Genomic DNA, 14,004 nt, shown 5'->3' with positions numbered 1-14,004 from the left:
TTTCGCTACGTCATCGTTTTTGTTTTGACAATTGCTGTCACAATTAGAACTGGTTTGACAGATAACAGATTGACTTTGACAGTTTTGAGTGTTTATTTGTTGTTCATTTTTGAATACTCTTCCTTGTGAACCTGAGTTTGATATTTAATAACACATTTATATCGTAAATCTACGTACTATATAAGGTACACATTCAATTCCCTTATACGTCGCCTCATAATGGCTGATAAAGAAAAATCAGAAAAACCGAAACCGTCCCAACCTAAACATATTCCAAAAGATGGCCAAGTGGTGCTAGCTATCATGAAAGAAATGGGAATAACAGAATATGAACCTAAAACTATAGTTCAATTAACGGAGTTTGTATATAGATATGCCACATCGGTTCTCCAAGAGGCGAGAATGTATGCCAACAATTCAAATAAAAGGACTTTGGATATCGATGATATTCGGTTGGCAATTGAATTGTCTGCCGAGTCTTCTTTCACTACTCCACCTCCTAGAGAGGTAATAACTAAGACAATGCCTATGAGTTTTCCTTGCTTTAATCTTAGAATCTATTATAAAACTATAAGCTGCGTATAAAATGTGTGTAGTTTCCATACACGAAGCAGAATTATTCTATTATTTGCAGGTTGTAATAGAATGTGCCTCAGCTAAAAACTACACAATGCTGCCATCTGTAAAACCCCATTGTGGCTTAAGGTTACCACCGGACCGTTATTGTCTATCATCATGCAATTACACACTAAAAGCTGCACAGAAAAAGATGGCTACTACTAAAACAACTTTTAATCCAGGCAAGTAAAATAAGAATACTTGATAGGTGTGTAATTGTTGCAGCACAATTAGGTGTTGTGGCATTTTGAGTTTATTAACGTAGCCTATATTACACAAAAACAAAAGGTTAAAAATGGGACTAAATGATTACATCTCTCTTTAGCAAATCCAGCGATGAAGATGGCGAACAAATCAAATATTAGTTTTATTAGGAAGCAGGCACCGATCGGAAGGCAAAATGTCACCATTCCGAAGCCGACGATGAAAATCAGCAGCAGTCCAATGACGACAGTGGTCAAACCGAAAATTCAAATTACGCAGAACGTTCAAATTGCCGCCCCAAGTATTCCCAGTTCCATGCAAGTAGATCTGAACAGTTTAAAGAGAAAGAGAGAAGACGATTCTGATTTGATGAATTGATTTGAAGTTTTTGTGTCATTCACTGTTAAAAGAAAATTTTAATAAAAATATGGCTAGTATGATAATACCTATTATTTATTTATCCTGACAGTCTTAATAAGTATAATGGGAAACTGTAATCAAATTATTGCATTGTTGTCATTCCTTGATACATGTGCAAAGTTTCAAGATTCCGTTACATACAAATACAATCTGAGCTAATATAAGAATTTAATTACTTGACAACAAATGACTTAAGCAATAATTTATCATTGATCTATGTACATAATTCATTCTATATTTGGAGTTGTTTGGGACCATGTTTTGAATGTAATTAATATTGATGATGCGGTTTCAGAGTTCTATCATATATTGAATATGGCTATAGCTTTGTTTGTGCCTCTTAAGAGATTCAAGACCTCGTCTTTTCCCAGTTGGTTTTCAGGGGAGTTAAAGTACTTGATCCAGCAAAAGAAAATTTCACATAAAAAATATCAGACTAGTCATACTGTTGCAGACTACGAAGTCTTTTCAGAACTTAGAGCTAGATGCGAAACTCTAAGAAAGAAAATGTGCTATATTACGTAAGACAACAAAATCTTGTGTACAAGCATCCTAAAAACTAAAAAATTCCAAATTCACTTTAAATTTCAAACAAACATAACATCTAAAACACTTTACCATAAAATTTACACACATTACCAAAATTAATCATAACAAAACAGATTAACAGAAAAAAAAGCACTTTTTTGATAAATTTCATTAAAAAATAAGTAAAGCTGTCCATAAAACAGAATTTAAAGAAAGTAAATTGAATTATTTAATAGAAAACAAAACTAAAACACTAAAATGATGTCAGAGCACAGATCTTGAGTGCTTTGGCAGTCCTTGGACAAGAGGTAAGTGGTACCTCCTTAAGAAATTGGGCATATTCTGTAGGTCGTTTAGAAGGTCGGTCAGTTGCTGATGTGTTGATCACTTGATGATCACTGATTACTATCACCGAATACTGCTGTTAAAGCTCGAGAGATATGGCTTTCGAGGCCTGACTCTCTCTTGGTTTCGATCTTATCTTGATTGCCGTTATCAACATGTTGTGTGCTCGGGAGCAAAGTCCTTATCATTGGAAGTTAACTGTGGTGTCCCACAGGGCTCTGTCTTGTTCCTGCTATATATTAATGATCTTGTTCAGTTGAATATCTCTGGTTACTTCACCCTTTTTGCCGACAATACTTGAATACTATGGCAAGACATGGAAATTGGGCGGCTGAAACGAACAATAGTTGATGATCTAATTATCGTTAAAGAGTGGTTCAACTGCAATCGCTTGTGTTTAAATCTGAGCAAGACTCACTTGATGGGACTAAAATGTGATCTCACGGATTTACTTTTTAATGGAAATCTTCCTCAGGTGCATATCCTGGCTTTAAGTAGGAGACTCCCTTCGGGATGCTTTGCAGTGAGGAAAGTTAGGGAGGAAACGGTCAGAAACTAGCTAGAACTGTATATTTTTCTTTATTTGAGTCACATCTCCGGTATGGTATACCGTTCTGGGGTGTGGCTAATCAAGATCTTTTAAATATCCTCTTCACTACTCAAAAGGGGGCAGTTAGATTCATTGTAAATGTAAATGTAAAAGGTATCATTAAAAAAATCGTCAAGGCTATAATATGCCCTGGATAATAAAAGTAATTTTAATTTCTTTTTGAATTTCTTAACTTCTAAAATTTGTCTGATACATAGAGGAACATGGTTGTAAATCTTTTTGCTAAGGTATATAAGTGCGAGTTCTTAGTGAGGGAGGATGTAGGGATTGGTAAGGGAAAATCGTTAACCTGGCGAGTCATATGACCAGTGTTAGAGAGAGGTTTAGGACATTTATGAATAAGAGTAGCTGTTTCTAAGATAAAAAGAGTTAGGATTTTTTGAGATATAAAGAGAGGGTTACAAGAATCTTTTAACCCAGCGGAACAGTATCTAACTGCCTTTTTTTGAATTACAAAAATTATGTTTAATAATCCCTTGTTGCTGAAACCCCAAAAAGGCAAGCCATAACGAAGATGGGACTCAATAAGAGAAAAGTACACTGAACGTGCAACTACCCCTCCCAGCTCATGCCCCGCCATTCTTACTGCAAAGCATCCAGAGGATAATTTTTATGCAAGATTTAGGATATGATCTTCTAAGCGAAGGCGACCATCAATGGTAATACCATGGAACTTACAGCTTTCTTTGTTTTGCAAGGGGGAGTTTTCACTAAACATAAGGCCCTGAACGTCACACTTAAATCCCATAATAAAGGTTTTGCCCACATTAATTACAAGCCTGTTTGCAGCACACCACTCCGATAAAATCTAAAGATCCTTAAAAACCTGGGCTCTAACATTATCAGAATCTCTATGATTCCATAAAATGGTGGTATCATCAGCAAACTGAACCACTTTGCCCTGCAGTTTTAATGAACCATAGGACACATAGACACTCTCCAAAAAGCCGAAAACAGCGTCATGAGTCCCTTTTCCCGTTTGAAATCCAAACTGATTTGCAGACAAAATGCAATTATGTTGCAAAAAAGATAAAATTAAAAAATTAACAAAAAAGATACTACCATAATCACAATCTAAGATGCAACAATGACTTTAGAAATAAATACTCAAGGACTGTTACATCACAAAGTATATAGTAGTATTAAAATATACAACAGTGTATCAAAGACTGTACTTTGTCATATTCTTAAGATCTATTTGCAATAATTTATCATTGATACTCAATAATTTATTCATGTTATCACATATACAGTTTACATACGTCAAAAAAGATAAAATAATATTAATTGAAAAGAAACTACTTAAAAGGGTTGGTTAAAATAATTACAAACAATATTTTTTACGTAAGATACATACTAAAACAAAAAAATTAAGAATGTCACTTACAACATGTTAAAATCTGAATTAAGATACTCGTCAAAAGAATAAAATGCATTTTTTATTAAATAAGGCTTCACCCTTTGCTTAAAATCTTTAACCCTAGTCATATTTGATAATACTTACATTAAAAAACTTAATAGCCCAGTACCCTGGACCATCCTGACACCTCCTTAGACGCCAATAGGCAGGTACCAAATTGTTCTTTGCACGAGTGTTGTAGTCATGGACATCCCTGTGAGCTTGAAACTGACTCTCACACTGTTTAACATACAGCAGACACTCTAGCACATACAAACAAGGCACAGTCAAGAGACCAAGACTAACATAAATATTTCTGCAATCATCCCTGTAACCTAAACCAGATATCACTCTTACCGGCCTTCTCGGCAAGCCAAAAACCCTGCTTACCTCTGCTGCATGGCCCCAGGCAAGAATTGCATATGAAAAATGGCAAAGTATGCTGTTCTTAACATATCAGCAGAGGTTTCTGAGCACATACAGGCCCCTGTTGAGTTTCCCCGCAAGACCATCAATGTGCTTACCCCATAGGAGCTTTGGGTCCAAAATGACTCCCAGAAAGCTCACCTCTGATGCATTCTCTACATTTGACAGATCTCTCATAGAGAATGTAACCCGATGTGTCTTATCACTATTTAAAAGCAGTCTGTTTGCGCATAACCAATCTTAATAATTTATCATTGATCTATGTACATAATTCATTATATAATGAATTCTCACAAGAAAGTTTCAGAACCAGAAGTAAGACCAAATAGTTTAAATGATTATTACTGTAATATTCCTCATTTATTGCTCAAGGATGTGAATACTAATATTGATCCTTTGCATTATATTCAACAAGTGTCAGTTCAAAATTCTTTTTTCTTTTATCCTGTTAGCCTTACTGACGTTAGAGATGCAATTAAAAGCTTAAAAAACCATAAATCAGCTGGAGCTGATAGAATATCATCAAAATTACTACTCCTTTTGCCTGACTCAGCATTGAATGCCTTAGCTTCTGCCATAAACAATTCCTTTCATAATGGCATCTTTCCAGCATGTTTGAAGGAGGCAGTGGTTATCCCTCTTTATAAGGGTGGAGATGTGAGTGAGCCTTGTAATTTTCGTCCAATTTCTATATTATCTACCCTCTCCAAGATAGTTGAAAAACTTGCAAAAATCAGAATTTTATCTTTTTTGTAACATAATTGCATTTTATCTGCAAATCAGTTTGGATTTCAAACGGGAAAGGGGACTCATGATGCTGTTTTCGGCTTTTTGGAGAGTGTCTATGTGTCCTTAAATTCTGGAGAGTCCGCGGCGGCAGTGTTTTGCGATTTATCCAAGGCATTTGATTGTGTAGATCATGGAATACTGCTGTCTAATCTTAATAATTATGGCTTTAGAGGTGTGGCATTGCAATGACTGGAATCCTATCTGTCTAATCGTACCCAAAGAGTTACAGTATCTGGATGTTTATCCGATTCCAGATCCCTTAAAACTGGAGTACCTCAGGGTTCAGTGTTAGGACCACTATTATTTTTGCTCTATGTAAATGATTTGGGTTCATTAAAACTGCAGGGCAAAGTGGTTCAGTTTGCTGATGATACCACCATTTTATGGAATCATAGAGATTCTGATAATGTTAGAGCCCAGGTTTTTAAGGATCTTAAGATTTTATCGGAATGGTGTGCTGCAAACAGGCTTGTATTTAATGTGGGCAAAACCTTTATTATGGGATTTAAGTGTGACGTTCAGGGAGTATTGAGTGTAGTTCAGAGTTTGCAGTAAGAATGGCGGGGCATGAGCTGGGAGGGGTAGTTGCACGTTCAGTGTACTTTTCTCTTATTGAGTCCCACCTTCGTTATGGCTTGCCTTTTTGGGGTTTAAGCAACAAGGGATTATTAAACATAATTTTTGTGATTCAAAAAAGGGCAGTTAGATACCTATGTTCTGCTGGGTTAAGAGATTCTTGTAAAGCCCTCTTTATATCTCAAAAAATCCTAACTCTTTTTATCTTAGAAACAGCTACTCTTATTCATAAATGTCCTAAACCTCCCTCTAACACTGGTCATATGACTCGCCAGGTTAACAATTTTCCCTTACCAATCCCTACATCCTCCCTCACCAAGAACTCACTTATATACCTTAGCAAAAAAATTTACAACCATGTTCCTCTATGTATCAGACAAATTTTAGAAGTTAAGAGATTCAAAAAGGAATTAAAATCACTTTTATTATCCAGGGCATATTATAGCCTTGACGATTTTTTTAATGATACCTTTTAACCTGTGCTCTGACATCATTTTAGTGTTTTAGTTTTGTTTTCTGTTAAATAATGTAATTTACTTCTTCTAAATTCTGTTTTATTGACAGCTTTACTTATTTTTTAATGAAATTTATCAAAAAGATGCTTTTTTTTCTCAATCTGTTTTGTTATGATTAATTTTCGTAATGTGTGTAAATTTTATGGTAAAGTGTTTTAGATGTTATGTTTGTTTGAAATTTAAAGTGAATTTGGAATTTTTTTAGTTTTTAAGATGCTTGTACACAAGATTTTGTTGTCTTACGTAATATAGCACATTTTCTTTCTTTCTTTCTATATTTACTAATTATTGTAATTGCCTTACATTATACTATTGTAAAATTGAGACTTCGCAAATATGACTGTTTTTGAGTCATGAACAAATTAGTATTATAACTGAAGGAATAAGAAAAGAAATTAAACCTTGTAAAGTGAAACCATGCTGTATTTCTTTAAAAAAATGTACAACAATTAACAACAACACCAAAATAGAATTAAAATATTTGTATATTTTAAGGAATAAATAAATATCACTAATTAGGCAGTTTTTTCCAAGGGAATCTATAAGAGATAAGGCCCTGTTTACAAAAAAGCTTATATTGAACGCATCAAGCGAGTCTTTATTAATTTAAGGCTATATATCAGGCTGGTTTGTTGTTACATAATTCCATTTTTCAGGTCCTTAAAAACATTTTTCTTGGACTTTTAACTGCCTAAAAGTAAGTTTTTAATTTTTTTCTTCTAGGCAGTCAAAAAAGAAATTTAAGGCCTGATTTCTGCATATTCGAATACCTGAAAGAATTTTTTAGAGAAACTCATATTTAGCTTCTTCCTATTAACTTCCTGGAACAATCATTAAAAAATTCCACTTTTCCAGGTCGTTTTCCTGGATGATCTTCATTCAGTTCAAGGAAAAGCATTTCTTCCAGGTAATTTTTGGGATTTTCAACTGCCTGGAAGAAATTTTGAATTTCTTCTCTTGCCATGACCATTTTTCTACCCTTCAATCAAAAATCCCTATTGTATCTGTTACATAAACAAAATTTTACTATTTCTCTTGCAATTTGCACAAATGAGTGACCACTTTGTAAATGGAGCAAAACCTGCCTTTAAAACTTGGAAAAAATAATTCTTTTACAATATTATAATATTCAAATACAAATTATAAGAAAAAAACAATAATTTAATACTATCTTCATTTTTTAAGTATTTTCATCATCTCCTTGTTTTGCCTTTGTATGTTCAGGTCGGCCCTATCAGTCTTATCGTTAATCCGATCCAATAAGTCGTTTTGAGAATCGATTTCTTCCCCCAAATCGCCCGCTAATCCCTTCAACCTACAATAAACCTTTGGGTTTATTTTGAATGCATCTCATTCATTGCTACTAACCTGGTAATATTATCGCACATCTCTTGTAAATTGGCATCTAATTTTGCACTAAAGTCTTTACTACCCGAAGAGTAAGTTTGTGTAGATTCGTAGTCCTCCCCTCGTAGTCTCGTTGTAGGATGTCCCTCGTAACGGTCATACGATTGTAATTTATTTTCTAGATTAGGGTTTGACGTTGACTCCTGAGACATGTTTAGAGTCAAGGTGAATATAAATCATGTATTTCTGATAACAATGTACATAACAGTGAAGATAATTAAATTCTCTACACTTACCCTCACGGTACTTGGAGTGGAACTAGACGTAGTGGGACTCTTCTCACTCCGCCCGGACATATAGTTCTTCAAGCTACTAAAAACGGACTTGATCCCATTAATGTGTTTTTGAGAGAACCTGAGTGTGTTGTTAATATCGTCCAATTGCTTATCGGTTCTCTCGAGCTTCTCCCTTTGCCTCAGTAATTCTTCTGCAGTCGCTATGCCGATTTGCTCGGAATCCCTTAGGACACTTAAACTCTGCTGGGTGCTTCTTATGGTGTTTTCTTCGATCTGTCTGCGACGTTCTTGGAAACTTTGAACCTAAACCCATATAAGTTGGGTTAGTAGGTCACAATTGTCCCCATTTATGGTAAACAATAATAATGAGCCTTAAAATGTATTGCTGTATCAGTCATTTGAAGCAAAAGACCTGATTGAAACCTTCTAATAAGCCTTTATTTCCAACTCGCCCAATAACAGGAAACAGTTGCAAAACAATGAAAAATATAGTTGTAAGACGTGAATTTATTTTACTGAATATATTTTATCTGGCTTTTGTGGATCATCAAAAATTAATAAAAAAAGCAAACGATAACAAACCGGAATGTTAAGGGCTGACATGTATTTATTTATTTATTTATTTATTTCATGTACTTTACTAAGTAAACGGTCCTATTACAAAGTACATACTAATGATAATAATAATAATAAAGATAATAATACTAATATACTAATAATAATAATAATAATAATAATAAACTAATAATAATAATAAAGATAACAAATGTTTTGAAAATAATACTTAATACTAACTTAATCTGGCCAGCACTAACTATAAAATTATATCTAACCGACATTTGAGTTCAGCACAACTTGTATTAAAAATATCAATGCTTTCTTGAATTCTGTTATAAGTTTCACACAAATTAAATAATGGTGAACTCAAATGTCTATTATTAAGAGCTACATCCGACATATAAAATGTCTTACATCTTCTAGTAAGATACGCTGGAGCATTCACACTCAACCTTGAAAGAAATGTAGGATCATTTATTTGCCCATTTATTGTTTTATATAGATAAATAACTGCAAATTTTTGCCTCCTCTTATCTAATGATTGGAGGGCATATCTTTCGCGTAATGTCGTGGTTGACACCTCACGGTCATATACCCCTCTATTTCTCTAAAATAGATATAGCGGAGCATTTTATTTTGCACCCGCTCCAACGTATATTTGTAACAGTTATAATATGGCGACCACACTATACATGCATAATCCAACAAACTACGTACAAATGAGACATACAACTGCTTGAGACAGGAAACACTCACGAAATCCTTAGTACTTCTGGCAATAAATCCATACATTTTGCATGCCCGGTTTGCCACTTCGTTTACATGTAGATTAAAAGTCAATCTTTTATCAAATAACACACCCAAATCTTTAATCTTTTCTACTCTAGTCAATAGACTATCTTGTATTTTATAAGGAAATAATATATCTCTTTGTTTTCTATTATAAGACATAACTACACACTTATTGACATTAAAATATAATCTATTTTCTATTGACCATTGTACAACATTATTTAAATCATCTTGTAGCATTCTACAGTCATCTATGTTATTTATTTGATAATATAATTTGAGATCATCAGCAAACAGCGAGCATGTAGCATGAGTTACTACTTGTGTCAGAGAGTTAATAAAAAGAAGAAAAAATAATGGTCCCAAATTGGAGCCTTGTGGTATGCCAGACGTAGGAGTAAATGGTCGCGAACTATGTCCCCCAATCACAACTATATGTCTACGGTTATACAAATAGGACTCAATAAAATGCACCAAATTATTATGAAAACCATATTCTCTATCTAATCTATCCAATAATATTTTAAATGATATCTAATCAAAAGCTTTTTCAAAATCTGTGTATACAATATCCATTTGACCTCTCTGATTCAGCAAATCAGATATAGTTTGAGTGACACTTAATAAGTTGCTTACAGTTGATTTAGCTTTTAAAAATCCGTGTTGAAATATTGATATGCTAGATCTAACAGTACGATAAATAGTTCTAAAAATAATGGTTTCAAACACTTTAGCTGGTGCTGAGAGCACAGCAATAGGTCTGTAATTTTTTATTTCACTTTTATTGCCTTTCTTAAAGATTGGACATATTTTTGCTACTTTCCAAGCATTGGGAAAAATTCCTGTTTTAAGGCTTAGATTAATCAAAAAACATAATGGGTAACTTAATATATCACAAAATCCCTTGTACAAATAGCTTGGAACATTATCTGGACCTATTGCTTTGTTCTCTTCTAATTTCTTAATAACATCAATTACATCATCTATATTTACATTATTTAAAATTATTTCTGGTGAATAAATATTTTCTAATGTATTCGGGTTATTACCCTCTTCCCTCGAAAAAACACTACTAAAATAGTCACTAAATGCATTACATATTTCTTCACCAGAGTTAAATTCCGAATTGTCCATAAACATTTTGTTGGGTATATGCACAGATCCTTTCTTATTATTTATATATGACCAGAAAGATCGAGAGTCTACACTGATTTTGTCTTGTATTGCCTTTAAATATTTTTTGTGGGCGGTATTTATATCCTTTTTAATTTCAACTCTAAGTTTTTTAAATTGAAGATAATGATCTTGATTTTTGCTTAATTTGTATTTTTTCCGAGCTTTTTCTTTGAGTTTTAGTTTATTTATAATATTTTTTGTAAACCAAACAGGATATTTTTTACATTTTTTTCCGCCTTTAGGTACACATATATCAAAAATTGAATATAAAGTTCTATAAAATTCATCAATTGCTTTATTAATATCAGTGTGAGACTCCAGAAAGCTCCAGTCTATTTTTAGAAAAAGGTAATACATAGACAAAAAGTCAGCCTTGCGAATATTATATATAGTACAGTTACTTTTTGTAACCACTACATCTAGTATATGATTTAAGCTATTGGAAACAAAATTGTCTTGTGTAGCATCATAAAAATTTAAAAATTGCAAAAATGTCTCTACAAACCTGTCTGACTCTCCTGTTTGGTAATATCGATTAAGATTTGTGATATTTAAGTCACCTATAATAATAATGTCAGAGTCAAACAGATATTGCTGTTTTTCTAGAAAATCATATAATCTTTCATACAAGTTAAGAGTACAAGATGGTGCTACATATAATGTCAATAAATACAAACATTTACAATTTTCCTTTGTAAGTTTTACACACAAAAAATCAATATTTTCATCTATAAATCCTGTGTCAACAGTACTTACACAGAAATTATTTTTGGATGCTAGTAAAACTCCACCCCCTCTGGTTTTTCCACTTAGTTGAAAATCCCTATCAACTCTAAATACATTAAATATATTTGGAAATATTTCACAATCATTTACAGAGTTATGCAACCATGTTTCGGTTAATATTACAATATCATATTCATCAGATGTAGTCCAAATGCTCTCTAAAAACTCATCTATTTTCGTATTTAACCCTCTTACGTTCTGATATACAATATTTAGTGTCTTAGGTTCACTTACTGTCACACTTAGTTTCTCTGGTTCCTGTTGAAGCCTCTTCGAAAATTCTGCGAAGTATTCATCCCGTTGAAGCGACGTCTCATAGGGCGAAATGAAAAAGGTTTGACCACTACATTCAAAGGCCACAGATCTCTTTTGCCGGATTTGCATTTGTAATATTTAACAGTTTCTTTTCCTGCAGTGGTGTTTTGGTAACTGGACTACTTTTTGTTATGTTTTGAGTCAAAAATTCGACTAGTTCTTTGTTGGTACTTTTAATAGCCTGCACTATGCCATCCAATTTAATTGCCAAATGTAAAGATAAGGACGATCTGCGAGAATTTTATCTAAGTTTTATGGTTTTAAGAGGTTTTCGGAGATGGTATTTACAGGTTCTCAAAAACATAGGCGATAATTTTTCGGAAACTTCTCTAACTACGACTTAATCTATTGACCGCCTAACCAACGTTATGGCCTCGTTCATCCAGACCACCATGCATAAAGAATGGTCAATAGCACCAGCTGTGAAGGGTGAGGTTGTACCAGCCCTCAACCCCAACGATTTTTGACTGGTGTAAAAAAAAAATAGACGAGTTGCGTCAAATATTTAAATGGTCAGAGCAAGCAACTATTTATTATGCTACCAGTAAATTGGACGGTTTAGCCAACGTGTGGTATAAAAGCTTGCCAACCGTGAGTGGAAAGCATTATTGCGGAATTAGCGATATTGTAGTTAAGACAGAAGCTACTGCAGGTAATCACCAGACAGTGGACTCACTCTATAAATATTTAAGTGCTTTAAAAAAAAAAACTTGACCTCCAGCGGACCTTTAAGAACTGGACAAATTTTACATCCCACTTCTGAAAATTTGTCAGGGCCTAAATTCTTGAGCGGGCGTATTATAATACTTACAGTTATTTTTATTTGATTTTAATATATGTACAACATCTTGTCAGGAAGTATTACAACAATAAACTTATAAACAGTAAACTTTTAAACAGTAGCAAAATGATAAATGTACTTACAGTAACTTGTGGTGTATATTTGGTGTATATTGGTATACAGGACTATCAATGAATCCATTCAGTAACCCATATGCAGGAATTTTACAGGGAAGATCATTCTTCTGAGATGTAATGGATGTAGATTGAAGCGTTCCAATAGTTGCCGATGATCAAACCCTCTTACCGGATATATGCCATCCTGCCTGAAGGCCAAAAACTTAGCAAATGTACGCTGAACAGATTCAAGGAGACCAACATGATTCTGATAGAGTGGGTTCCATATAATGCAGCCAAACTCCAGTTTTGATCTCACAAAGCAACAGAAAAGCAGTCTTAATGTAGATTCCAACGTAAAACTCTGAGAACTTCTAATTATGAACCCAAGCCTTCTCAGGGCTGACTGTTGAAGTGTGGAACGAATGTAAATTCAGAGTCAAAGGTGATACCAAGATCAGTAATTTGCTCTAATTTACTCAAAATAGTATCATTAATAAAGTAATCAAAATTTAAGGGTGTTTTTGATCTAGAGTAACTGACCACACTACATTTAGCCGCATTCAAGCCTAACCTGTTAACAGCGCACCATACCTCCGATGTATTTAGACAGTTCTGAACAAAAACACAATCCTCCAAACCATATACATTTAAATATAGCTTCAAATCATCGGCAAAAGCCAGCCTATGACAAGTGGAGTGACTCAATCGAGTCATTTATAAAAAAAACTAAACAGGAGCGGACCCAGGTTCGAGCCCTGTGGCACACCCGATGTTACATTAAAAAGTTTCGATTTAAAGCCCTCATATATCTTATAGAAAATAAATACTTGATAACTATTAGCTACATAAGCGTATTTACAAGAATTCCTTGGACCAACACAGCACTATATTCTGAATGATGAAAATGAGAGTTAAAAAGCGTTTTGGAGGATAAACTCCAAAAAAGTAAATAAATCTATTAAAGGCAAAATCAACTGAAAGAGGAAACGACCCTCACAGCTGTTTTGTGGCTATTCTAACTGCAGGTGGACCAGAAGACAGTTTAACAGCAACGTCTCCATTAGCCAATGATAATGAATTTATATTATCGTTGAAATATTAAATACAAAACACATACCTGCGCGTCGAAGCTACTGGAGGAAGGCGGAGGCCTTCTGGAGTTCTTCAGGAAGGTCTCGTCGTCCACATCATCCTGAAAATCGTCATCGAAGGGGTTCGTTGATTTTATGTAATTATGACCTGACATTGCCTGTCTACACGACTATCTACACGAGTATAAATCAAATAAATATGAACTTTCTTTCTAATTAAAAGTGGGTTGTTAAATATCGTTTTTTTTTTGTAATAATATACCTATAATTATGTTATTTTTATTAACAAAGTATGTCAAAAAATCAGCTGATA

At 33.8% G+C, this 14,004-nt stretch overlaps 2 protein-coding genes across 2 annotated transcripts; one reads left to right on the top strand and one right to left on the bottom strand.

Moving 5' to 3' along the window:
* The first annotated feature begins 75 nt into the window (after positions 1 to 75).
* LOC126745219 (transcription initiation factor TFIID subunit 9) lies at positions 76 to 1,265 on the top strand. Its single transcript, XM_050452969.1, has 3 exons — positions 76 to 507; positions 635 to 800; positions 944 to 1,265. Exons 1-3 carry the CDS (start codon positions 220 to 222, stop codon positions 1,198 to 1,200), a joined length of 711 nt encoding a protein of 236 aa, XP_050308926.1. The 5' UTR covers positions 76 to 219; the 3' UTR covers positions 1,201 to 1,265.
* Positions 1,266 to 6,832: 5,567 nt separating this feature from the next.
* Positions 6,833 to 13,996, bottom strand: LOC126745218 (synaptosomal-associated protein 29). Its single transcript, XM_050452967.1, has 4 exons — positions 13,718 to 13,996; positions 8,074 to 8,376; positions 7,799 to 7,980; positions 6,833 to 7,745 (listed from the first exon to the last, which is right to left on the bottom strand). Exons 1-4 carry the CDS (start codon positions 13,844 to 13,846, stop codon positions 7,604 to 7,606), a joined length of 756 nt encoding a protein of 251 aa, XP_050308924.1. The 5' UTR covers positions 13,847 to 13,996; the 3' UTR covers positions 6,833 to 7,603.
* Positions 13,997 to 14,004: the final 8 nt, after the last annotated feature.

This window comes from Anthonomus grandis, chromosome 15 (genome assembly GCF_022605725.1).
Source record: "Anthonomus grandis grandis chromosome 15, icAntGran1.3, whole genome shotgun sequence".
In the NCBI taxonomy this organism is placed as follows: Eukaryota; Metazoa; Arthropoda; class Insecta; order Coleoptera; family Curculionidae; genus Anthonomus; species Anthonomus grandis.
Note: the sequence above shows the minus strand (reverse complement) of the source record. Positions and strands in the feature narration are given on the sequence as shown.